The sequence below is a fragment of the Microcebus murinus genome, chromosome 5 (genome assembly GCF_040939455.1).
Source record: "Microcebus murinus isolate Inina chromosome 5, M.murinus_Inina_mat1.0, whole genome shotgun sequence".
NCBI classification, from domain to species: Eukaryota; Metazoa; Chordata; class Mammalia; order Primates; family Cheirogaleidae; genus Microcebus; species Microcebus murinus.
Window position 1 is genome coordinate 101,744,675 of NC_134108.1, and position 26,943 is coordinate 101,771,617.

At 49.4% G+C, this 26,943-nt stretch overlaps 2 protein-coding genes and 1 pseudogene across 4 annotated transcripts; all 3 read right to left on the bottom strand.

The window, feature by feature from the left end:
• Positions 1–5,890: 5,890 nt before the first annotated feature.
• Positions 5,891–14,366, bottom strand: CNPY3 (canopy FGF signaling regulator 3). Of its 2 annotated transcripts, none has more exons than XM_012773173.3 (6): positions 14,107–14,366; positions 10,616–10,739; positions 9,595–9,691; positions 7,328–7,450; positions 6,956–7,073; positions 5,891–6,602 (listed from the first exon to the last, which is right to left on the bottom strand). In XM_012773173.3, exons 1-6 carry the CDS (start codon positions 14,252–14,254, stop codon positions 6,379–6,381), a joined length of 834 nt encoding a protein of 277 aa, XP_012628627.1. In that variant the 5' UTR covers positions 14,255–14,366; the 3' UTR covers positions 5,891–6,378. The 2 variants fall into 2 exon arrangements, with proteins under 2 accessions (XP_012628627.1, XP_075859453.1); XM_076003338.1 differs by having other exon boundaries at positions 5,891–6,653.
• An 878-nt stretch (positions 14,367–15,244) lies between these two features.
• Positions 15,245–16,763, bottom strand: LOC105875839 (fumarate hydratase, mitochondrial pseudogene; annotated as a pseudogene).
• Positions 16,764–19,847: 3,084 nt separating this feature from the next.
• PTCRA (pre T cell antigen receptor alpha) lies at positions 19,848–26,243 on the bottom strand. Of its 2 annotated transcripts, XM_020287008.2 has the most exons (5): positions 26,169–26,226; positions 22,613–22,658; positions 21,864–22,060; positions 20,973–21,017; positions 19,848–20,183 (listed from the first exon to the last, which is right to left on the bottom strand). In XM_020287008.2, the coding sequence occupies exons 1-5, from the start codon at positions 26,224–26,226 to the stop codon at positions 19,849–19,851; spliced, it is 681 nt and encodes a 226-aa protein (XP_020142597.2). In that variant the 3' UTR covers position 19,848. The 2 variants fall into 2 exon arrangements, with proteins under 2 accessions (XP_020142597.2, XP_012628630.1); XM_012773176.2 differs by lacking the exon at positions 22,613–22,658 and having other exon boundaries at positions 21,864–22,178; positions 26,169–26,243.
• Positions 26,244–26,943: the final 700 nt, after the last annotated feature.

A 26,943-nucleotide genomic window follows, 5' to 3' on the forward strand; every position in this document is an offset into this window, starting at 1 on the left:
GTCTCTTTTCTTTTCGCCGCCACCAAAAAACCTTACAACCTCGAGCAATCCGCCCGCCTCAGCCTCCCAGAGTGCTAGGATTACAGGCGTGAGCCACCGCGCCCGGCTACTGATAGGGTTTTGATGTGATTTTGCAAGCAATTGATTTACTATGGTCTCTGCGCAGTCAAAGCTGTCTGCTAAGGATAATCTGTATTTGCAGCTGCCCCTCAGCACTGGCAACACCGCCTCAGCTCCACCTTAGATCGTCAGGCATTAGATTCTCATAAGGAACCACAACCTAGATCCCTCACGTGCACCATTTACAGTAGGGTTCCCGCTCCCATGAGAATCTAATGCCTGTAGCTGATCTGACAGGAGGCGGAGCTCAGATGGTGATGCGAGGGAGCAATGAGGAGTGGCTGTAAATAGAGGAAGCTTGCTCACTCGCCTGCCGCTCACCCTCTGCTGTGCGGCCTGATTCCTAACAAGCTATAGACGGGTATAAAAACTGGAACTATACAGAGATTAGCATGGCCCCTCTTTGGGGATGACATGCACGTTCGTGAAGCATTCCATTAAAAACAGTTGTGAGTAACTTCTAAATGTATGTACTTTCCATTTTGAAAACAAGATTTTTATTCCTAAATTAGTAATTGATTTCTTTCTCATCCAGAAACCCTTTTTTTTTTTTTTTGGGACAGAGTCTCACTGTCTCCCAAACAGAAGTGTGGTGGCATCATTATAGCTCACTGCAACCTTGAACTACACCTGGGCTCAAGCAATCCTCTTGTCTCAGTCTCCCAAAATAGCTAGGACTACTGGCACATGCCAACATTGCCAGCTATTTTTTCTAATTTTTTTGTAGAGATGGGGGTCTCCCTGGGTTGCCCAGGCTGGTCTCAAACTCCTGGCCTCAAGAGATCCTCCTTGGCTGGGTGTGGTGGCTCACGCCTATAATCCAAGCACTCTGGGAGGCTGAGGCAGGCGGATTGCTCGAGGTCAGGAGTTCGAAACCAGCCTGAGCAAGAGCAAGACCCCATCTCTACTAAAAATAGAAAGAAATTAATTGACCAACTAAAAATATATATACAAAAAATTATCTGGGTATGGTGGCGCATGCCCGTAGTCTGAGCTACTCGGGAGGCTGAGGCAGTAGCATCGCTTAAGCCCAGGAGATTGAGGTTGGTGTGAGCTAGGCTGATGCCACGGCACTCACTCTAGCCCAGGCAACAAAGTGAGACTCTGTCTCACACACACACACAAAAGAAAAAAAAAACGAGAGAGAGATCCTCCCATCTCGGCCTCCCTAATGCTTAGGATTATAGGTGTGAGCTACCAAGCCTGGCTTCAACTCTTCTTTACATGATGTTATTCACTGACATTTCATTAGGTAGAATATTGTAATTAATTCTTATACTTTTATTTATTTATTTAATTTGAGACAGGGTCTTGATCTGTTGCCCAGGCTGGATTTGAAATTCTGCACTCAAGTGATTCTCCCACCTCAGCCTCCCAAGTAGCTGGGACCATAGGTGAACATTGCAACCATTGTGTTTTTGTTTTGATTCATAACAAGTAGAAATTCATTTATCAGTTGATGGATGCCAAATGCCAAACTCTAGTCCAAGCTACTGAATAAAACTCTTCTCTGCTAACTGTATCTACCCCACACTGAACACTGGGGCACTGAGGGAGAGGCGGGAAGCCCCCTACCTGCTTGGATTCTGCTAGCAGAATTATCACAATGGGTCCCTTTTTTGGCTTTTAAGAAAGTCCTGTTGAGTGAGTGTAAAATAGGTCTCTATATCAGTGAGTTGTTACACTAACAATGGTGGCTACATTACTGTTAAGCTTAGTGCACCAATGAGAATTCCAGTGATGTGTAAGAAGAGAGATTATTTTTGACCATTGCATACTTTGTTAAAAGCAGTTTTAAGGAGTGCTAATCTCCAGTAAGATCCCTTCACTATACACAGATCTGCTCACTGAGCTATTCTTCAAAGTAAAAATTATACTCTATTTGGGCCCTGGTAACAGGCTAAGCATTGCTATTGACACGGGTGACTTAGCATATGCTATCACATCCAAAACACTAAGACAGCATTGGTGAGTACAGCTGAACCTTGAACAACTTGGGGGTTAGGGGTCCTACCCCTAAGTCAGAAATTTGTGTACAACATTTGACTCCCCCAAAACTTAAATACTAATAGCCTTACTAATGACCAGAAAGAAGGCTTACTGATAACATAAACAGTCGATTAGCACGTTTTGTATCTGTATCACATACTGTATTCTTACAATAAAGCAAGCTAGAGAAATGTTACTAAGGAAATCATAAGGAAGAGAATATATATTTGCTATTGATTAAGTAGAAGTGGATCATCATAAAGGTCTCCATCCTCTTTGTCTTCTCACTGAGTAGGCTGAGGAGGAGGAAGAGGAGAGTTGGGGCCTGTTCACTGAAACAGGAGAGACTTAACATGGACATACCTGCCAGGAAAAATGGGCTTTCTTTTCTTTCAAGAACAAAACACAAGAAAGGGAATTTGGGTCATACTTGGGAGCTACAGTGATGTAGGGCTGCTGGGAACATTTGGACAACACAAGACTCCACATTTAAGGGACTGCCATTCACACAACAAACCTCATTGGTTTGTATGTTTATTATGATAGTTTTCTGGCAGGTATTCAGTCAAGTGTCTTATTCTAACAAAACATATATATTAAAATAATGTTCTGACAGATGAAAGTCAAAGGTTGGAAGAGCACATTTTGCTAATTTGCACAAAGATGTTGTATGGAAATAACACCTAGGAACTTGGAGATACAGAGCCTGCCTTCTAGGAGCTGCCCTTTAAAAAGAATAGAGGCCCCAGGGCCGCCTCCTCTGAGACAACCCCTGCGATTTCACTCTCTAAGCCTGTGGTTCTATTAATCACTGGACTGGAACAAATTGGCCTTGTGTTGTTTTTTTTTTTTTTCTAGAATGAAATGTTGGCCTTGTGGTTTGTCCATCAGTCCTGTGGCTCTGGCTGATGGAAGTCTCCAACAGAGATGGATCCACTCTGGGGTTCTGAAAAGTCATGTTTCTGAGGAGAAGACCCTGATCCAATGTGACTATTGAAGCCCTATCTCCTTTTAGGACAACACCCTGGGTTCCTCTTGGTGAAGCGGGTTCCAGTTGGCTTCATCCTAAGAACCATGAGAGATTTTTGTTAAGCATGCAGCTTCCTAGGGCCCAACCCAGCAGGTCTGAGGTGGGCCCACACATCTTTATGGTTAGCAAGCCTTCCATAATCTGTCATGGGAGTTTAAAGAAAAAACAAAAAACAACAAGCAAACCAGCATTCCAAGTGACTCTCATGTCCAGGTGAGTTTAGGAAATCTTGTTCTAAAAAGGTTTCTGACGGGAATAGTGAAATCATGTTAACTTTAGCTCAGTCACCTTACCTTATGGATGGGGAGGGGTGTGGGAAAGCCAGAGGCAATACCCAAATTCAGGAAGCCTTGTATGTGTGGTGGGGAGTGAAAAAGAAAACCCTAGGGAGACGGATCCTGTATTCTGCCTTTCCTAGGCTGGGCTGGGAGAAGCTGCCCGCTGGCGCGGGCTGGGCAGAGAGCTAGTGAGTGTGCACCGCCTGGCCCTTGGGAGCAGGCAGTGGGCTCACCATGCAGCAGCCACAGGTCAAAGAGCAAAGCAGTCACAGTGCTGCATGCCCTCAGGTCTGGGATTGGGCCATTGGGTCAACACCCCAGTGAGGGTTAGGTCTTTGTCTCGTCCTACTTTAAGAATCAATGAAGCTCTGGGGGCAGAGGTAAGCCAGGCACTGAAGTGCTGTGGGTTAGTGACAGGATGGGGGAATCAGACTCCTAGAGCCCAGGGAGCTGAAAACAGATCCCCGTCCTGGGTCCCACCCCCCAACCTCCAGCCATGCTTGGAATAAAGTCCAGGACAGGACTGCCTGTCAGCCCCTTTAACAGGGGGGGAATCAGTCCTGGAAATGAGAAGGTGGGGCTAGACCAAAAACGTGTCCTACAAGGACCTGTTCTAAGCCTCAATAGCCAAAGGAGAAAAAGCTTCCACTTTGCTTCCCTCCACTCTCTATGGCCTTGGTGGCCCTAACCTGGGGGAGCAGAGAGGCTGGGTCCAGGCTATGAGGGGGCCCCTTGCTCCCAGGAGTTTGGACCCCAGAGCCCCTGTACTAGGTTCAGGGAGCTATGAGCAGTAAATCCACTCCCACTCACCAGACCCAACCCTGGGAAGCGTGGAGGGGAGTCTTACTGTGAGTGCTTATAGAGGGTGCAGTTCTGACTGGACTGTCTGCCGTTCTCTCCTTCCAAGAAGCACCTGTTGCTTCCTATTTTCCTTTTAAAAGGTGGTGGTGAGGCCGGGCGTGGTGGCTCACACCTGTAATCCTAGCACTTTGGGAGGCCGAGGAGGGCGGATTGCTCAAGGTCAGGAGTTCGAAACCAGCCTGAGCGAGACCCCGTCTCTACCAAAAATAGAAAGAAATTAATTGACCAACTAAAAATATATATACAAAAAATTAGCCGGGCATGGTGGCGCATGCCTGTAGTCCCAGCTACTCGGGAGGCTGAGGCAGTAGGATCACTGAGCCCCGGAGATTGAGGTTGCTGTGAGCCAGGCTGACGCCATGGCACTCACTCTAGCCTGGGCAACAAAGTGAGACTCTGTCTCAAAAAAAAAAAAAAAAAAAAAAAAAAGGTGGTGGTGGATTAAGGCCAGGAAACCAAACCAGTTCGATGTGAACTATACTGTCAGTGCCAGGTGTTGGGGAAGGTCCTGGAAGCTGTAGACACTAAAAATACAACGCACTTGGAATCTGGAAACCAGAATCTGAGTCCCAGCTACACCATTCATTAATAGTAGGACAGCTGGGCACGGTGGCTCACGTCTGTAATCCTAGCACTCTGGGAGGCTGAGGCAGGAGGATCATTTGACACCAGGAGTTCGAGACCAGCCTGGGCAACATGAGACCCCATCTTTACAAAAAACTTAAAAAGTAGCCAGGTGTGGCGGCACATGCCTATAGTCCCAAATATCCAGGAGGCTGAAGTGGGAGGATCACTTGAGCCCAGGAGTTTTGAGGTTATAGTGAGCTATGACTACGCTACTACAATCCAGCCTGGGCAACAGAGTAAGATCCTAACAAGACAGAAAAGAAAGAATGAAAAGAAAGAAAAAACTCAGTAGGACCTTGGGCACATCACCTGACTTGAGCCTGTTTTCTCTTCTATGACATGGGGCTACCAGCACCCACCTCACCAGTGTGTTGTAATGGTTAAAGTACTGTGAATAGTACAACTGTCATCACTATTGCTACCAACTGCCTTGATCCCTGCCCTCAGGACAAACTGGGGAGGGGCTGAACATCCCGCCCCTTCTACCTAGAGGCCAGCTTCCCTATTCCTCCCCTGGCCCTGAAGAATGGAGTATAGCCAGGTGATGTTGGGAGACTGGGATGTCCTCCCCTCTGGGTTCCCGGTATGATAGTTGGGAAGAGCAGAGTGAGCAAGTGTGGTTATCAGAGAACAAGGTTCAAGACCAACAGGCAGGGAGGGGCAGAGACCCAGTAAACACTTTACACAACACATGGGAGGCCTTGGAGAGAGAGGAGAGGCAGGAGAGAGGGAGGAAGGAGGGCAGCCAGGTGCCCAGGACACAAGGGAGTAGCATGAGCCGGGACAGTGCATTGTGCTGGGCCTCACTCCAAACAACCCTGGGCCTTCCCTGCACTTGCTGTTACCAACAGTTGGCAGGTTCAGCCTCAATAAGGGAGGACAGGAGCAGCCTCCCCCTCCTCAGCTCTAAAGGCTGGAAGGTGAGGTGCAGGGAAGAGCAACAGGGGATCCCAGGTACCTCTGAGGGCTGAAGGGGACTCAGAAATAGAAACCAAAAGGCCAGAAGGTTTTTACTCTGTGAGCCCTGCGGAGGGCCGGGCAGAGTGCAAGGTGTCCACAGGAGGGGTGAGCACGAGGAGGAGCTGTGGGGCGCTGCAGTCTTGCTTCCCTGCGAGGGCAGCAGTGCGGGCAGGAGCAAGGGCAGTGGAGGCCCGGAATGCCTTTCTCACGGGCTCTGGACGGACTCCAGTCCTGCCGTCCTGAGTTCACGCTGGAGTCCTTGAAGTCCGGAAACCACATGGCCTGCCTGAAGCCCGCGTCGGGAGAGGAATGCTCGGTGGAGGGTAAAGACCAGCCTGGGCTGACCACGGCTGCTCTGATTTCTTCCTGGGGCTTGTGTCTTTCCTTGGCAGAAGAGGGCACAGCCAAGGCAGGAGGACCTGAAGGTGGCAGAGCCATGTCTGCCTGCTAGAGCCATGCCCCATGCTTCAGCTTCAGAGTCAAGGTCTCGGTACAGCAGACACTGGATTAGGCTCAGAGCTCATCAGGGGGGCTGTGTGGGAGGGGGGATGCCTTCTGAATGCCCTCATCCTCCTCAGGGCTGGGGTCTTCCTCAAGACCACCCAGCTCCTTCCTTTGTTTGCTGCTGCTGCTCCTGCTGCCCGATGCCTTGGCCCTGCTGCTCTTCTTCTTGGACTTCTTCCCTCCGAGGGCGGCTGTGTCCCCCTTCTTGCCGGACCACTGCTCTGCCAGGCAGCCTGCGCGAGGAGGGGACATACTCTCAACACAGGTGCCTCGGGACTGGTTCGCTGGGTGAGGAGGGCACTGATCAGGGAGCCATAGGGAACAGCAACTGGAACCAGTGCCTGACATCAACATCCCTACTTTCCTGCTCACTGCGGCCACCAGGACCCTGGGGTTATCCCCATGGCATGCTGCACCAGGCTCAGGGCCTCTCACCTCACCTTGTCTCACCCAGGCCCCTGAGGGCACAGATCCTCCCATGCCCTCTGATGCCCTCTGTGTCTTCTCCATCCTCTCTGACCCGCTCGCCGGAGGGAGAACAAACAATAAAATCCCTGCCCTGCCTTCCCCAAACCCTTGGACTCACTGGTGTCCTTTCCCTTCAGCACGTGGTTGGCGCAGAGGAATTCCGTCAGGTCCTCCTCCTGGTGGTTCCTGTACCAGTCCTCGATCACCTCCTCAAACTCCTCCACCAGCACGTCGCACTGTTAACCGCAACACCCCATGTTGGGAAAGCCCCAGCACCCGACTGGCTCCTAGGGGAGCTCAGCTAAGCTTCACGACCCTCCGCAAGATAGGCAGGTGGCTGTAATTCACCCAAGGAAACTGAAGGCAGGGAGGTGAAGTGACTTGATTAAAGTCACCCAGCCCTTGGTGGTCTTCCTGAGAGCAGACCAATCCCCACTTGTCTCCCCTCCCCATTGGGCATAACAGCCCCCAGGGGCTGAAGGGCCTGTACCTGCTTCTTGAGGTCAGCCACCTCTGCAGAAGTCTCGTTCCACAGCTCATAGGGGATGTCCATCACCACCTTGACCCCTTTGTGTACCAGGTTGTGTAACGTCTCAAAGGTCTCTGACATGCCCTGGAAGAAGCGACCAGACACGGGAGGCGGAGCTAACTTCTTGACCTCCTGCCCTCCTCTCCCAGTGGTGTCTGAGGATCTAGCTCTGAGAAGTCAAGACCCTCTAAAGCTTCTCATCCTTGACCCTACCGTCCGCTCTCATTTTAGGCCTGTTCCCCACAACCCCTGCACATACACACCCTGACCTGCCTCCCCACTTCATCCTTTCACACAGATCTGCTGTTGCCTTCAGGCCCTTTGATTTTTTTTTTTTTTTGAGACAGAGTCTCACTTTGTTGCCCAGGCTAGAGTGAGTGCCATGGCGTCAGCCTAGCTCACAGCAACCTCAAACTCCTGGGCTCAAGCGATCCTACTGCCTCAGCCTCCCACATAGCTGGGACTACAGGCATGCCCCACCACGCCCGGCTAATTTTTTCTATATATATTAGTTGGCCAATTAATTTCTTTCTATTTATAGTAGAGACAGGCTCTCGCTCTTGCTCAGGCTGGTTTCGAACTCCTGACTTTGAGCAATCCGCCCTCCTTGGCCTCCCAGAGTGCTAGGATTACAGGCATGAGCCACCGCGCCCAGCCTGATTTTTTTTCTTTTTGAGACAGGGTCTCAACTCTGTCATCCTGGCTAGAGTGCAGTGGCAACATCACAGCTCACTGCAACCTCAAACTCTTGGGCTCAGACAATCCTTCTGCTTCAGCCTGCCAAATAGCTGAAACTACAGGCGCGTGCCACCATGCCTAGCTTTTTTCTATTTTTAGTAGAGATGGGGTCTCACTCTTGCTCAGGCTTGTCTTGAACTTCTGACCTCAAGCAATCCTCTTGCCTCAGCCTCCCAGAGTGCTAGGATTACAGGCATGAGCCACCGAGCACTTTGAATTTATACTCCTTTTCCAGGAAGTAAGTTTCTCTTGGCTCTTCCGGCTCACTGTGGTTGAACACACTCTGCCTTGAAGATCAGTTTAATTCAGTTCATAAAGAATGGCCTCATTCTTTGTTTTCTAGCTGCATACTAATCCCACAAATGGCCACGTCAATGTACTTAACCACTCCCCTAATGGTGGACATTTGACTGTTTCCAATTTTTTTGCTATGGAAAAAGATTTTAAATACTTTTTATTTAAAAAAATACAGATTTATTATTAAGTACAAAATGCATATGAATTTCTGCTGCTTCAGACAACAGCCTTAGGTATCTATCCAAGTGGTTTATGACTGATCTCCTCTGCTAGAAGGAAACTCAGGTAGAAGAAAAATGGGGGTGGCAACTATCTTACCATGTGCCAGGCACTGAAGACACAGAGATAAAGAAATATGGGCCGGGCGCGGTGGCTCAAGCCTGTAATCCTAGCACTCTGGGAGGCCGAGGCGGGCGGATTGCTCGAGGTCAGGAGTTCGAAACCAGCCTGAGCAAGAGCAAGACCCCGTCTCTACTATAAATAGAAAGAAATTAATTGGCCAACTAATATATATATATAAAAATTAGCCGGGCGTGGTGGCACATGCCTGTAGTCCCAGCTACTCGGGAGGCTGAGGCAGTAGGATTGCTTGAGCCCAGGAGTTTGAGGTTGCTGTGAGCTAGGCTGACGCCACGGCACTCACTCTAGCCTGTGCAACAAAGCGAGACTCTGTCTCAAAAAAAAAAAAAGAAATATGGGCTTGGGTTGTAAGCAGCTTATTCTCCAGGGAGAGAAGCATTTGTGCGCACAGTGAGTGCACTATGGCACGCAGGCACTCTGGCAGGCATGTAGGGAGGTGCCCTGTGGGCCTGGATGAGGGACTGGACAATCACTGCCCCTAAGTGTCTTCTGACATCTCCCCTGAACCCCCACATTTCTGCACATCCTGGACCTTGCTGAGTTCTCCCTATTCAAGTCCCCATGGGGGTTGCAATCCTGGAGCATTTCTGCCTGTGTCTGAAACTGAGGCAGGACCCTCACGGACAGGCTCGGGTCAGCAGGAATGTGCCTACTGCCACTGAAACGTCAGGCCACTCATGAGGGCAAGAGTGCAAACGGCAATCAAAGAATGGGAAGAGGCAAGGAGGGAAGGTCCCAGGGCATGGTCTTCACATCACACTCACGCCACCAGACACACTCAGACACATGCAGGCCTGGCCGCAGAGGGGATGAAGGACAAGCACAAATCCAACCTTGGCAAACCGGTTGCTGCCGGTCCTCTCCTTGTGCAGGCTGTAGTCCAGGAGCCTCTTGCAAATGGTCTCGGTGACTTCGATTAACCGTAAGTCCCTGCCAAGACAGCAGCACGAGAGGAACTGAGTTCCTCTTCTAGACCCAGTGGGTTATATGGTCTGTCCCTCCAGCCCTGCTGCCCCAACACCTGGGCATCTCACCAACGAGAAGTAAGTCAGAGCTGGAAGGAAGATAAGGCATCTGGTCTGGGGGCTCTGAAATGCAGACCAGAGAGACAATATTTTAACAGCTCTAAGGGAAGGAACTTTTTATAAAGCTAAATGATTCGGGATTTAGATTTTTTTTTTTTTGAGACAGAGTCTGGCTCTGTTGCCCAGCCAGAGTGCAGTGGCGTGATCATAGCTCACTTCAACCTTAAACTTGTGAACTTAAGTGATCCTCCTGCCCAGTATTTAGATTTTTTTTTTTTTGTAGTGACAGTGTCTCAATATGTTGCCCAGGCTGGTCTCAAACTCTTGGCCTCAGGTGATTCTGGAGCTGGCCTCCCAAAGTGCTGAGATTAGGGGAGGGAGCCACCGCATCCAGGAGTATTTAGATTTTTTGATAAAGCAAAATATATTAAATTTTGATGGTAAAATATAATTTCATTTTGAAAGGATGATCATAGCGGCCAGGTGTTTTTGGTTTGTTTTTAATATTTATAACTGGCAAAATAAAAAGTTGGTAATCCTATGTTACCAATATTTTTAAAAATTGCATTGGTCCAAGAAATCCAAAAGTCTGGGAATCACTCATATATATAGTCCAACAGTCTTGCTTTTACAGATGGGAAATCTGAAGCCCCAAGAAGGGCTTTACGCAGGTCACACAATTAGTTGGTGGGGCGGAACCAGCAGGCAAACGTGGGTCTCTGTTAGAGCTGACTCCTGTGCGGTGGGTTTGCCCAGCAGGAAGGGAGAAGGAAAGGCCAAAGCCTCCAGGAACACAGCAGGCCTGGCCAGCGAGCCCCCGTTCACTTACGACTTGGTGTATTTGACTCCAGACGCCTTCTGGTCCAGGATGCCATAGCCAGTGCCGATCACCTCCTTGGTCTTGCCGGTTTCCTCAAAAGCTGACTTCAGCTCCACGGCGACATATTTACACACTGGAGGAGCACAGCACAGCCTTCTGAGTACACATGAATCTAATGGGAGGCAAGCGCCCAGCAAAACAGACCCAGGTGGGGCACCCTTTCCTACACTGGACCAAGTCAACACTCGAGGTCAGGAAGGAGTTAGTACCAGACCACCAAATGGAGTCTGTGAAACCATGGCTCCAAGACCACTGCCCCATGTCTACTCTTGGCTCTTATCCCACTGACTTTGTTTCTTCCACCATGCGCCACCCCCCATCACCCTCAACCCTGTCATTTTACTTTGAAATATTTCATATATACTGAAAAGCTGAAACAGTACAATGAATAACTATATACTTTCCACTTGTATTCAACAGTTGTTAATGATTTGCCACAATCTCTCCAAAATATAATATATAATAATATATCGACAATATATACATTGTTTTTGCTAATCTGTCTTGAAAGTAAGTTGCAAATATGATCTTTAACCCCTAACTATGTCACCATGCATCCCCTGAGAATGAGGACCTTCTCCCACATAACCATAAAACAACCATGATACTTGGAAAATGAACAATTCCAACATCATCTAATAGTCCATATTCGAATTTCCCTTATTGTCCCCAAAACGTCTTTTATGGCTATTTTCTCACTTGATTTTATATGTGTTCCAACCCCAGCTCTCTACTCCCACCAAGTTAATTAGCTCAGCTCCTCCAGATAAGCCCTGCTCCTGCTGTTTCTGTACACTCACTCTCATTTCCTCTTACTCTTCCTCAAACAGTTGTTAAGCAACTCCTATGTGTCAGGCACAGCCTGGGGATACAGAGATAAAAACAAGGTCCTTTCCTTCCAGATACTCAGTCTAAGGGAAAAGACAAAACTATAAACAAATAATAGGGTGCTACCACTGGGGTGTGAAGTGCCTGAAGCCCCAGCAAAGTGCTTAATGCCCTCTAGGGGCTTCTCTGCCCATTCTCCCAACTGCACATTAAAAGCCTCTCTCCCAGAAAGCTATTCTGGACTAATTCCACTTACTCTAGGTTTCATTCTGGGCCTCTGCAGGATCCATGCTCTCCCTAAGGGCTTTTAGTCATCTCCTGTGTCTCTCCACCTAGATTACAAGGGTCCCCAAAGTGTGCATCATGTATTAGAGTTTTTTTTCTATATTTCCCTAGTATGAGACTCTATATATATTGGATGCTTGATAAATAATGCTGACAGAGACTGCGTTTGCAGCCAAGCAGCTTCTGATGCCTTTGAATGAAATATGGTCTGCAGGCTAAATGCCATCAGCAGTTTAACACTGACAGCAGAGTACGGAGAAAACCAATTTACCACAAAAATGTATTTATTTATGCCCTGGAGGCTCACTTGGTGAAATTTTATAACATATACATTAATTGAAGGCTTGGAGAACTTGGAACACATGAAAATTCCTAGTCATAAGCTGGTGATCTCAGAGTCTGCAATGAATTGAGGACATCTCACCTCCCTGGCTCTCCATCCAGAACCATCTGGGCTCCCTTCCCTCTTCTGTCCTGTACTCTGCAAGCTCATCATTTTTCTAGCTCCTTTGCCCCCTTCTCCCACGCCCTCAAACACGTAGTACTCTAGGAGGGGGGAAAGAGAAGATTTAGAACACCCTTTGTCTCTTATAGCCATCAACCACAACCTTGCTTTCCAACTCTTCCACACATTACCTCTTCAAGACATCCTCTGGGGATCCCACCCAGAACCAGACTTGGAGGAGACTCATGGCACAGACCCCAGGCCCTCATGGACATCCACCCACACTTTTTATGGGCGAGTTCTTCTTCTCTGTGCTGAGGCCTGTTCCAGTCAGCTACTGAGCCAGGAGGCAGGCTTTGTGGGCCAGACACAGTCAGCACTTAATAACACAGGTATAATAATAATAAATATAAACAAATAAATATTAAGAGGTGCCTAAGGGTTGGAGCTTGCCAAGCCTTCCTGTGACTGAAAATCTCTTTTAGGTTAATCTTCATCAATTACAAAATGAGGTTAGACTAGAATTATCTGTAAGATCCTGGCCAGCTCTATGCTTCTATGAGTCTGTGAATGCTTCCTAAGGAAAAGAAAATGTGAGCTTCTTAGGCAATGAGAATAATAAGAGAAATAGTATGGGCCCTTTGGTAATAAGATAGAAAACAAAAAGAAGAGGGACCAGAACACCCAAAGGATACCAGTTAGGACTAGAGATGAAGTGAAGAAAAACATCTGACTGTCTATGCAAGAAAGTAAGAGAGCAAGCACAGCTATAACCCACCCATACTGGGTGCTCTACTAGGGAAGTCAGCTTATCTCTGGAGCAGCTCACTTTTAATCTCTCTAATGGAAGGATTATGTGTCTCCAACCACATAATAATTCCCAGTGTTTAGGGAACATCTGGCCTGATATAAACTTTGAATTCAGATGAAATGGATTCATAGCCAAACGTGTGGGAGGTGGGAAGAAAAGAGTGACTGTAAAAGTCTGAGGAGAAAACTGAGAAATGGAGGAGAGGAAAAAGAAGTAGGTCCTTCGATTGCTGGTAAGCTCCCTTTCTTTCTCTGAAGTTCCTCACTTCAACCCCTATGATGGGACTCCATATTCCTAAAATCTTCTTCCTTCACCAACTTCACCCCAGGCTTTACTATTCCCCCAAAGTCACCCCTTAGGCCTCAGACCCTCCTCCTCCTCTGCACACACACATAGCCCCCACTTAATCATATTTATTCCAAAAACATGTATTGGGTACCTACTGGATACTCTGGTAATAACTATCTGAGACAAAGTCCCTGTCCTCAAGGAGCTGTCAGTGGGGGCAACAGACAACTACACTGATTAGTGTGCAGTGAGGGCACAAAGGGGAGAGCCTCAGGTTCTTCTTGCCTCAAGATGAGTCATATGGGTCTTTTCAGTTCCTCAAACTCGTCCTTTGCTTCTTAGCCTGCAAGCTCTACATCTCCATCTCCATCTGTAGGAAACTACATCAGCAGCTTCCTCTGAGTAGGCCCCCTCTTTCCAGTTCTCTTCACCAGCTAACTCCTACTTACTCTTCAGGCCTCCTACATGAAGCCTTCCCTGACTCCCGTCCACACACAGCCTTGGCCCCCTCCACTCCAGACTCCCAAAGCCCAGTACCTCCCCTATCACGGCATCTACTACCCTGGGTTGTAACTGCTCGTTCCTACAGATTTGTGAACTCCAGATGTACCGAGACGGGATCTCTCGCCCACCCTGGTGTCCTAGCGCCCAGCACAGTGCCAAGCACACAGCAGGTTCAATGAACGAACAGACTCCAGAGTTCAGGACCTTCCATCCTCCGACGCTTCCCCGCAAGCCCCGCCCCCTCCGGCAGGCTACGCCCCGCGGGCCCCGCCCCCTCACCTTCGCATTTGCTGGGCAGCCGAACCCAGTCGTTCTCCTCGGCTCCGGCCTGGCCCGGGCCCAGCTCCGGGGCCGGCAGTAGTAGCAGCATCAGCAGCAAGGGGAGAAGCAGAAGACAGCGGGGCGCGAGCTCTGGCAGCCACTCCATGGCCCAGCCGGCCCCGACCCGAGGGGACCAGGCGGTGCTTCCTCCGGCCGCGCGCTGAGCAGCTTCCCCGATGCGCTTCCGGGACTGCACACGTGCCTCCGCGTAACCAGGGCAACAGCGAGCCCCTTGCCCGCCCCCTCCTCTCGCGGCCTCAGCCCGCCTTCAAAGCGGACGAAGGGCTGCGGGGCCGCAGCCAATGAGCTTTCCCGGGGTTTGCCCTCTAGCGAATGAGAGGACGGTCTTTTTTCGGCCTCGGCCAGTAAGAGAACGGATGGTGGCCTCAGCGACCTATGGCAACATCTTTTCCCACCCCCTAACGGAGAGGATGGAAGCGCAGAGCCCGGGGGAAAGTGGGATGCTTTTCTGGCCTGAGCGGGATGGGTTTGGGGGCTCTGCTCCTGGAAGATAAGTGGTAAGGCCGTCTTCGAAGCCTTCTCCGCCTCCTTGAACGTCACTTCCCTCCTGGGGTCATAACGCGGCAACACTTACTGAGCACCGATTTTTAAATTTTATTATTATTGTGTTGTTGTTACAGCCAGTCATTCTAGGCGCTTAGAGTGAGAGGAGGACAACTCAGTCCCAGCCTGCAAGCTTTCTCAGCGCCCTGTAACCCTAGATTTGTCCTAATGAGAACTAGAGCAAATAATTTACTCTAAAAGCCCCAGTTTTTATTTGTATGATGACAAAGTGATCCTCCTAACTGCGTTGTTAGGTTTGCCTGTTGTTGGGAAGCTCAACAAGGTTAATGGAATTAAAGCTTATAGCAGATTGTAAAAGTGCAGGCATTAATTTTTATTTTATTTTATTTACTTATTTATTTTTCTTTTATACAATGTATTTTATTTTATACCTATTTAATTCACCTTGGATCTAGAACATCCTGGGGTTTTATACACTGATCAAATTGCTCTGCTATAGACACTTAAATTCAATAGCAATTTCTTTTCAAATTTATCCATTTTTTAAAAATAGAAGGAGTCTGTATTTAAATCACTTTGGACCCAGCATGTCCTTAGGTTTTACCCACTCATCAAACTGCTGTGCTGTGAGATAGCCAAGTTCAATAGCAGTTTCCTTTAAGGTTGATCCATTTTTGTGTGCTGTCTTAGCAATCTTTGCTGCCTTATCATACCCTATGTGAGGATTGAGAGCTGTCACCAACATTAGAGGCTCGTTCATGAGCTTGTTGATCCTTTCTGTGTTGGCCCGATGCCCACCACGCAGTTTTCTGTGAAGGAAACCGAAGTGTCCCCCAGCAGCCTGGCTGAGTGTAACACATTTTTAATCATCATTGGCTTGAAAACATTCAACTCGAAATGTCCATTGCTGCCTCCAACGGTTACAGCGACACGATTCCCCATGACTTGGGCTGCAACCATAGTCATCGCTTCACACTGAGTGGGGTTCACCTTGCCTGGCATTATACTGCTTCCTGGTTCATTTTCAGGCAAGATCAGTTCACCCAGACCCGACCGAGGACCAGAACCCAGAAAACGAATATCATTTGCAATCTTCATCAGACTGCAAGCAGTGGTGTTCATGGCTCCACTGAGCTCAATCAGAACATCATGAGCAGCCAGAGCTTCAAATTTATTTGGAGCAGTGACAAAAGGCAAGTCTGTGAGTGCAGCCACTTTTGCAGCAACCTTTCCTGCAAAGCCAATTCTAGTATTTAAACCGGTACCGACAGCAGTGCCTCCAGCTGCAAGCTCATAGATTCTTGGCATGGCAGCTTTTATTCTCACCATTGCATATGACACTTGTTGAACATAACCACTAAATTCCTGCCCAAGAGTAAGTGGAACAACATCCTGAGTATGAGTACGCCCAATTTTGATTATCTGTGCAAACCCTTTGGATTTTGCATTGAGAGCATCATATAGCTTCTGCAGTCCTGGTAACATTTCTTCATGAACTTCTACTGCCGCAGCAATGTGCATTGCTGTGGGGAAATTATCATTTGAGCTCTGGCTTTTATTAACATGATCATTGGGATGCACAGGTTTCTTGCTACCAAGTTCACCTCCTAACATTTCAATTGCTCTATTGCTAATGACTTCATTTACATTCATATTTGTCTGGGTTCCTGATCCAGTCTGCCACACCACGAGAGAAAAATGATCATTTAATTTACCTTCAGCTACCTCATCTGCTGCCTTCATCATTGCATTAGCAATCTTTGGATCAAGACCATAATCCTGGTTTACTTCAGCAGCTTCAAGATGCCAAAAGCTTTAATAACTGGGATTGGCATGCGTTCCGTTACACCTCCAATCTTAAAGTTCATTGTAGATCTCACGGTCTGGACGCCATAATATTTGTCATTTGGGACCTTGAGTTCACCAAAGGTATCATATTCTATCCAGAAAGTATTTTGACTCGCCATTCGAGCCGCGTTCAGGGGCCAGGATGGAGGGACAGCTGTGCCACTCAAGCCTAGAGCTGAGGCTGAGGCTGGAGCCCACAGGAGGCACCACGAATGCATGAGGATTCGGAGTGCTCGTTACATGGTGCTGAGGAAGCCTGGGTAGATTTCTCTATTTTATTTATTTTTAAGGCAGAGAGTCTTACTCTGTCGCTCTGGGTAGAGTGGTGTCATTATAGCTCACTGCAAACCCAAACTCCTGAGCTCAAGCAATGCTCCCCCCTCAGCCTCCTGAGTAGCTGGGACTAAAGGCACATGCCACCACGCCCAGCTAATTTTTTTCTGTTTTCAGTAGTGATGGGGTCTTGCTCTTTCTCAGGCTGGTCTGGAATTCCTGATCTCATGAGATCCTCTCACCTCGGCCTCCCAGAGTGCTAAGATTACAGGCATGAGCCATGGCACCTGGCCCCAATTTTCTTTTTAGTATGTAATCCAAGTTCCTTTTACTGCTCTATTATTTATTTCTTTGGATTGTGAGCTCCCAGAAGGCAGGAACTTGGCTGATGAACCATTGGATTTCCTTTCCAGCTCCCCAGCAACAACAGGTTGCCTGGCACAGGAGATACTCAGTAAGACTCCCATCTGCTGTGTCATTAAGAGGAGCACTCTGGGTTGGGCATGGTGGCTCATGCCTATAATCCTAGCACTTTGGGAGGCCAAATTAGGAGGATCACTTGAGGTCAGGAGTTTGAGACCAGCCTGAGCAAAAGTGAGACCCCATCTCTACTGAAAATAGAAAAAAATAGCTGGGCATGGTCGTGTGCACCTGTAGTCCCAGCTACTCAGGAGACTGAGGCAGGAGGATGGCTAGAGACCAGGAGTTTGAGCTTTTAGTGACCTATGATCATGCCACTGCATTCTACCCAGGTCCACAGAGTGGGACTCTGTCTCAAAAAAAAAAGAGGATTCAGCTCTAAGAAACAATGGTGATATAGCACACCTTATATTTTCCTGGTTAGAGCTGGAACCCATACTACTAAGTGAAGTATCCCAAGAATGGAAAAACAAGCACCAGATATATTCTCCAGCAAACTGGTATTAACTGAGTAGCACCTAAGTGGACACATAGGTGCTACAGTAATAGGGTATTGGGCAGGTGGGAGGGGGGAGGGGGGCGGGTATATACATACATAGTGAGTGAGATGTGCACCATCTGGGGGATTGTCATGATGGAGACTCAGACTTTTGGGGGGAGGGGAGGAAATGGGCATTTATTGAAACCTTAAAATCTGTACCCCCGTAATATGCCAAAATAAAAAAATAAAAAAAAAAAAAGAGGAGCACTCTCTGGGTCTTTGGGGCTGCTTCAGGCTGCCTGAGCTCAGTGTCCTATGGACACACACAGACCAAGGCTGCTTCTCTGGGAAGTTGTCTGTAAATTGCTCATAAAACTTTGTTCCCCAATACCTATGTTTCCTTCCCAGAGGTCGTACATTTATGCTATTTTATAAAGACTTCAAAGGACTGAGGCCTAGGCCATGACTTGTCATTTTCTGATCTTAGCTTCTTGCTCAAAACAACTGTGTTGGAAACAAGGCATATTGGATAGGCAGGGGCTGTGGCATGTGGAATTCTACAGTGTTCAGGATCAGGACACCCTCCTGAGGCCCTCATGTTCTCTAGGCTTGACAAGACTTGGGTAGGCCCAAAGACTGGCCATGGCCTTGATTTACCTAGGCTCAGAAACCCTCCTGGAAAATAACATTAAGCCAGCCACAGTGGGGATGGAGAAACTGGGGCAGAGCCGGGGTGGGGAATTTGGGCATGATGGGGAAAGAGGGGAGCCCTGCTTCTGGAAAGGACAAATGGGCCTCTCAGAAGACAGTTATGGGGGCAAGAATTAGCTTGGCAGGAGGCCTGGGCTGAGCATCTGGGCTGACCACTGGGAAGGGACGTGGCTGGAGAAAGTCTAAGGCTACAGCCAAACTCCTCCCTGGACCCAGCCCACCCTCTCCCTCGGTCTGTATTTCAGGGAAGGCGCATGCCCTGTGGGGATGGGGGACAGGTCCATCCCCAGAAGTTGTGGGACACCCCTCCGTGAAGAATACAAAAAATAGGTGTGAGAATCTTATTACAGGCCGGTGAGAGAGGAGCAGTGGAGGAGGCAGTAGGGCTTCCACAGAACAGCAGCTGAGAGAGCACAGAGGCTCAGGGAGACTGGGGGTGTCATTGCTACTGGGGGGGGGTACGTTGGAGCATAGCTCTCCATCCCCATCTTGGGGGAAGGTACTAAGTGGTGTCATTGATCCAGCAGACTGTCCGTGATACCCAGGGAGATCTGGATTCACACTAGAGCACCCAGAGATTCTTGAGATAATTTCTGGAGAGGAACCCTGGGGAAAGGTTGGATTTCCTGCCAGTGTTTGGGACGCACAGGTTACACTCCACTGTGGGAGCCTCATATTCTATCCGTGCAAGAATCTTGTTTAAGAAACAAAACAAAACCAAAAAAGCCAAACTCTTTAGTACCTGGGTCAGAACTGATGCTCAATGAATATTTGTCAAATGAATAATGGCCCTTAGTTGATTAATAACCTGTAAGTTTGGAATGACCATCTCATGCTTTCGGCATTAGAAACGATCCTGCTACCTGGGAATCCTGGCCCTGTTCACTCCTGTCGAGTCCGTACAAGACTTCACAGTCAGGCCCAGCGCCCACCTTCCTGGCTTCCTGGGCTCCCTGCCTTGACCTCTCACAGAGGTTGGTTGGGCCAGGTTGAGGAGACAGAGAGAGGGCCTTGCCCAGGGCCTGGCTGTGGGGGAAGGAGACAGAGATGGGACAGTTTCCTCCCCAGCTGCCAGCCCACTCCACAGTTCCCCAGGTCTCACTCTCAGAAAGCCCTCTTCTTCCTGGCAGCCTTCCCTGTTTGTGCTTCCTCTAACTGCCAAGTTTCTCCTCCCAGGGCAGATGTGAATTCAAATATTTTTCATTTGCTTGTGTCATTTACGTTCTTCTTTAATTGTTCTCAGTGTCTGCACCTCAAATGCCCCAGTACCTGGGTGGATCCCTCAGTCTGATGGGAGGGACACAGCCTGTTTCCTCCGAAAGCCCTCAGTCTTGGGGGGGGGAGGGCAGAGCCCAGCCCCCAGGAAGCTCCGGCCTGCAGGAGAAGGCAGGTCAAGTACAAAAAAATGCTCCCAGACTTGAGGAAGGAGCAGTGAGGGCGCATCACGAGCACCAGCCCCAAGCTCGGGTGGTGAAGAACGTCCCCTCCTGCCAGACTGAGCTCCTGGGCTGCCGACCCGGACGCGTGTGATCGCCGCGATGGTCGCGGGGCTGCAGCGCCCACAGCGGGCTGGGCGAGCCGGCGGCCTCCCGTCCCTCGGTCACCGCGGCCGGGCGCCGCCGGTGGGGGCGGAGGGCTCGCAGGCGGGCGGCCGCGGAGGCAGGAGACTGCGGCGGGCAGGCGCGGAGGCGGCTGCAGGTCAGGAGCACGTCAAACAGCAGCAGCTTGAAGAGCAGCACCCGCAGCGCCCCCAGCCGCAGCGCCTGGCCCGGCATCCCTGCGCCAGAAGCAGCCGGTTAGGAGCCTGCAGGAGCCCCCAGCCCCAGACAGGGAAGAATGTCCCCCAGACAAGGGCCTTGTCGTCTGCCTTGCCATGCTCTCTCCCCATTGCCTCCCTCCTCCAGGGTAAGTCCTTCCTGGTGTCTAACTGGTTCTTACTGGTAATAAGTACCTTCATGGCCTTCATCTTATTTTATTCCCCAACAATCAGGGGGGTAGGGGTGGGAGCCAGGCAGGAATTAGCATCTGATGCTCAAAATTCTCTATTTGGTCAGGAAACAGAGCTGGACGGAAACCGACTTCATGCCTTTCCTTCCAGTGCTCTTTCCACCACCCCAGACAGTCTCCCATCTACACAGGCTCTAATGCTGACATCCACCTGGGCTGCACAAGGAGGGCTGCAAAGACCCCTCTGCTCTGGTCTGATGGTAGCAGTTGATCAGAACTTACTAACATTAGTGTCACTAAGATTGATATACAACCCCTCATTGCTAACTTTGACTGGCTTTAAAAAAATAAATCAAAAAGACCCTTCTGTTAGTTGTCACCTGTGCTTCTCAACTGACGTCCAGGAATTAGGCTGGGATCAGAGGATCCACCCATCTTATCCTAGGGTAGACTGAGGTCCAGGCTACCCAGTGGCCCAACCTAGCAAGGCAGCATCTTCATGGGATGCATGTCAACCCCCTGCACGGGACCTATCAGTTCAGGCTGAATGCCCCACTCTCTAGGCCCAAGGTCCTGGTCCCCAGGCTCTTATTCCCCACCCCTCATCCCAAGTACTCACCTTTGAGAGGCTCCTGGGGGCAGGTCCTGGCTGTAGAAGCCTCTCCTGTGGGCCAAGCATAAGGGAGTGAGTCCCTTATCCAAGCCAAGCCACTGCGTCCCCACATCCCCAGTGCTATGCCCAGGCCCTGGCACAGAGTGTCTTTCAAGGCATGTTGGATAAATGAGCAAAAGAGCCAGCAGCAGAAACCCTGAGCCCATTTGCTGTAAGTCCTCTGAGGGACCCAAATATCCCTCACTCTCCACTGTCCCCTGTTCTGAGCCCTGGGGAGCTGAGGTGGCTCAGTACTTTCAGTACTAAGGAACTGATTCTCTTTAGAAGTCAGGGCATTCATTCAACAAACATTCCCATTTGGAAGATGGCAAAACTGAGACAATCCAGAAAGAGGAAGTAAGTCATCTGGTCGGTGCTAATAATAGCTGACTTTGGACATGGTACTTAACCTCCCTGTGCCTGTAAAACTGAGGGAATAATATGACCTACCCCATAAATGTAAAGTGTTCAGAAAATTCGCCTGACACAGAATAAACAGAGTAAATGATAGTGATTTGTTATTTAATTAGTGTTTGGTCCTTACAAGGTGTATACATGTAGGGTGATACGTATGTGTGTATATCATCAATCCCAAGTGGAAGGAGGCATCATTATCTCTTAGAAGTCATGCAGCAGAGCCTGGGTTTGAACCAGATATTGCAGCTGCAAATCCCAAGATTCACGGCCCTGAGGCTACTCTGCCCTGAGCCCAGGCGTCACCTCACCTGGATGGTCAGCACTTGGACACCCTTCATGCCTTTGTGGACTGGAGCCTGCCCTCCCTCGAACCATATCCTGGTTCTAGTGTGTGTGGAAGGGGACAGGGAACACCCATAGGGTCCCAGGCTCCATCCTCACCTGACAGCTGTAGGGGCTGTGTGCTCCTGCTGTGGCGCCCAGGCCCAGTGTGGCAGACCAGGGGCTCCCATGCTGCCAGCTCCTCAGAGGGCAGGGAGAGCTGGGCCAAGCTAGTCCAGGTGCCATCCGTTGCTAGGGAAGGGCCGTAGGTGAAGGCATCCAGTGCACTGCCATTGCCAGCTGAGAACCAGATGGGGCTGTGAAGGCCGGGGGGTGCAATATCAAGGACCAGGCAGACCACCAGCATCTGCTGCTTCCCATCCACCAGGAGCGTGATTGGTGGGGCCAAGGATGGGAAGGGCGTGCTGCCCACACCTGCAAAAGAGTACGCACCTATAGGTGCTAGCCCAGTCTGTGTCCTCCCAGGCCAGCACGCATTGTAGGCTAGGGTTCTGGGTTTCTATGTTTACATCTATCCTTCCACCATCCACCTACCTACCTTCCACCCACTTACCCATCCGTCCCCGCGTGCATTTACCCATCTAACACCCTTCCTTCTCTTCATCTGTCCATCCTTTCATCCATCCAACCTTTCCTCCATCATCCATCTATTCTTTCTACCTTCCATCTGTGTCTTTCCATCTACTCTTCTGTCCTTCTGTCCACCAGTCTATCAGGTTTGAGCTCCTTTCTGTGCCAGGCACTAGGGATATAACACTGGGTAAGCCAAGGAGCTCAGTCCCATAGGAAAGATGGCAAGTGCATAAACAAATATGCATAACCAACATATAATATGATGTTGTGCCAGCCTCAGAAGAGCGGTTACCTCTGGGGAGGAAGGGAAGGAAATAGGACCTGGAATGAGATCAAAGGGGGCTTCAGATATTTCTGAAACTTTTTGTTGCTTTAAAAAGAGGCCTTGGCAGGCTGGGCGCGGTGGCTCACGCCTGTAATCCTAGCACTCTGGGAGGTTGAGGCAGGAGGATTGCTTGAGCTCAGGAGTTTGAGACCAGCCTGAGCAAGAAACCCCATCTCTACTAAAAATAGAAAAATTAGCCAGGCATGGTGGCATCTGCCTATAGTCCCAGCTACTCGGGAGGCTGAGGCAGGAGGATCCCTTGAGCCCAGGAGTTTGAGGTTGCCGTGAGCTAGGCTGACGCCACGGCACTCACTCTAGGCTGGGCAACAGAGCAAGACTCTGTCTCCAAAAAAAAAAAAAAAAAAGGCCTGATTCAAAAATGGCAAATGTTAACCATTTGTTACTCTAGGTGGAATGTGAATGGGTATTTGTTGTATTATTCTCAGTTCTTTTCTGTAGGTTTGTAGGTGGTTTTTTTAAAAACAGCTTTGTTTAGATATAATTTACATACCATACAATTCACCCATTTAAAGTACAGGTCTATTATTTCATTATCTTAAAAACTATGTCATACAAGTACTGCAAACATTTGTCCTATATTTTCCAGGATAGTCCTGATTTTCAACAATCTTATTCTTTTCATTACAGATGATTCATTAACTATATAACAAAATGTTATTTTTTAATATTTGGGTTTTTTTCATAATAAATAAATCTCCAATGTTAAAACCTACAAACAAATTCACACCATGAATTAGGTGTAGCTGGGCTAAAGAAATGCCCCAGAGTGCAGGGAAGGATGCCAGAGAATCTTATAGGGAAGTAGGGGTGAAGGGCCCTGGGTAGAGTGCAGTGGCGTTGTCATAGCTCACTGTAACCTTCAACTGAAGTGGTCCTCCTGCCCGAGCCTTCCGAGTAGCTGGGACTACAGGCCCACATCACCAGGCCTGGCTAATTTTTTCCATTTTTGGTAGAGATAGGGTTTTGCTCTTGCTCAGGCTGCCCTCCATCTCCTGAGATCAAGCAATTCTCCTGCCTCAGCCTCCCAGAGTGTTAGGATTACAGGAGTGAGCCACCTCACCCAGACCCCGTTTTTTCCCTTCCTTCCTTCCTTCCTTCCTTCCTTCCTTCCTTCCTTCCTTCCTTCCTTCCTTCCTTCCTTCCTTCCTTCCTTCCTTCCTTCCTCCCTCCCTCCCTCCCTCCCTCCCTTCCTCCCCCTCTCTCTTTCTCCCTTTCTCTCTCTCTTTCTTTTTTCTCACTTTCTCTCTCTCTTTCTTTCTTTTTCTTTTTTTTTTTTTTTGAGAGAGTGTCTCACTTTATTGCCCAGGCTAGAGTGAGTGCCGTGGCATCAGCCTAGCTCACTGCAACCTCAAACTCCTGGGCTCAAGCAATCCTGCTGCCTCAGCCTCCCGAGTAGCTGGGACTACAGGCATGCGCCACCATGCCCGGCTAATTTTTTCTATATATTAGTTGGCCAATTAATTTGTTTCTATTTATAGTAGAGACGGGGTCTCGCTCTTCCTCAGGCTGGTCTCGAACTCCTCACTTCGAGCAATCCACCCGCCTCGGCCTCCCAGAGTGCTAGGATTACAGGCGTGAGCCACCTCGCCGGGCCTTCTCTCTCTCTTTCTCTCTCACTTTCTCTCTCTCTTTCTCTCTTTCTCTCTCTCTCCCCCTCCCTCCCTCCCTCCCTCCCTCCCTCCCTCCCTCTCTCTCTCTCTCTCTTTCTCTCTCTCTCTCTCTCTCTCTCTCTCTCTCTTTCTTTCTTTCTGTCTTTCTGTCTTTCTGTCTTTCTTTCTTTCCTTTCTTCTCTTGCTCTGTTGCCTGGGTAGAGTGCAGTGGCATCAGTATAGCTCACAGCAACCTCAAAATCCCAGGCTCAAGTGATCCTCTTGCTTCAGCCTCCTGAGTAGTTAGGACTACAGGCATGAGCTGTTGTGCCCAGCCAGTTTCTTAGAGGTCAGTTAACTAGCCTGGGAACACATGGATGGTAAGTTGTCAAGATTTGAACTCAGATTTCTGTGACTCCAAATCCCATAGATCACCTCATCCTGAAGAATGACTAAGATTTTGCCATGTGACACAATCTAGGACATGACTGAGCTAGGGTTGACTCCAGACTCTTTCACTTAATTTTCTGAGTCTCAATGATTCCATCAAGATAAAGGGTTAGGAACATCAGCCCAGTAAAATTGCTATGAAGAGTAAAGATCATAAATGTAAAATGATCTGGCAGGTAACCATTAGTGCTATTATCGATATTAATATTCATAAGGCTTTGCAAATGAAAGGAGTAGAGAAGGCTGGGAGTGAGCTCCAGGACCCTCAACCTCTTGAGCCTTTTCGGTTATACAGATAGAGACACCCTGCAAGTTGAGTTCAGGTTCCACCTCCTCAATGAAGCCTCCCAGGATTGTTCCTACTCACCCTGGAGCCACGGGCTCTCCCTGGTCCACATGGGTGTGGTTTATCTCCCTAGCGAGGGTGCGCCTATAACATACCAGGGGCCAGCTTTACCAAGGAGACTTCTTGACTCAAAAACCAAGGGCCTTCCCCCACCACACACATGCAAACATGCATGTGTTTCTAGATGAAGGTGGAAATCTCCCCTCAAAACTTAAGTCCTGGCCGGGCGCGGTGGCTCAAGCCTGTAATCCTAGCTCTTGGGAGGCCAAGGCGGGCGGATTGCTCAAGGTCAGGAGTTCAAAACCAGCCTGAGCAAGAGCGAGACCCCGTCTCTACTATAAATAGAAAGAAATTAATTGGCCAACTGATATATATATATAAAAAATTAGCCGGGCATGGTGGCGCATGCCTGTAGTCCCAGCTACTCGGGAGGCTGAGGCAGGAGGATCGCTTGAGCCCAGGAGTTTGAGGTTGCTGTGAGCTAGGCTGACGCCACGGCACTCACTCTAGCCTGGACAACAAAGTGAGACTCTGTCTCAAAAAAAAAAAAAAAAAAAAAAAACTTAAGTCCTTTGGCTCTAGCCTTGCTCTTTAGAGGGCTAGGGATAAATACCCCAAGACGGGGCTTTGGGACCTTTCCTGAGCCCATTGATAAGGAGGAGCTGGGAGTGAATTTGAGACACCCTGAGTCCTGTTGGAACGGGGCACCCTGAGGACAGGAAGGGAGGTGACCTCACAGTGTTGCCCATGTCCCATCCCTCCAAGTCACATAACAGAGCCCTGGCTACCTTAACCCCCAGCTTCTATGGAAACCCATCCAGTTTGCTCTTATTGCTGTACCTCTCCAAGAGGAACTGCCTTTCCTACCAACACTGTGGACTCCAGGGCAGGAGGACTTGGGGGCCCCAGAGCAAGGTGGCTGGAGGTAGAGTACCAGGAGAAGGGGACAGTGGGCTTCTGGTGAGACCCTTTCCAGGGGTCCATAAATGGCTTCTTATCCTGCCTCCTTGCATCCCATCAATACCCAGGGAGGCCCAGAGTGAGGGGATGGGCTTGGGCAGACCAAGGGGGACAGAGAAGAGTGAAAAGAAGGGGCTCACCTGTGGGCAGGGCTGGACACCCAAGGGCCAGGAGAAGCAGCAGCCATGTCCCAGCCATGGCCCACCCAGAAGGAGGCAGGACCCAGCTGCAGACCTGAGCTGTGGGTTGGGGGAGGCACCCACAAGACTCCCTCCCAGGCCACAGGCCCAGCTGCACCTCAGCTGCTCCGCCACAGAGCCGTTTCCCTGGGTGACGGCCCCTCCTGCAACCCCTGGTCCCCAAACCCAGTCTTCTCTCACGGGCCAGGGAGCTCAGGGTGCCACTCCCACACCAGGCCCCAGGTGCTCACATTCCCTCCCGTCTGAATAGCAATTGAGTCTGCAAAGCCTTTTCCTAGTCACTGGCCTCGCTAGAGGGCAACTGCCACCCACAGGACACAGAGCACCAGGTGGCTGCATGTAAGGGGCTTGGAGTACAGCACCTTATTTGATCCACGCAACCACTGTGAATTCCAATCCCCAAGTGTGGCCACTGAGGCTCAGAGACATTGAGTGACCTGCACCAGGCCACACATCTGGCAGGTAGCAAAGCCAGGGCTTAAACTGTTTCTTATGGTTGGCTTTGTAGGCAAAAAGCTGTCCAGTAACTTCTTACAAAACCCCTTCTAAAATAAACTTTTTTTTTTTTTTTTTGAGACAGAGCCTCACTCTGTTGCCTGGGCTAGAGTGCAGTGGTGTCACCATAGCCCACTGCAACCTCCAACTCCTGGGCTCAAGGAATCCTTCTGCCTCAGCCTCCCTAGTCCAAAGTGCTAGGGTTATAGGTGTGAGCCAC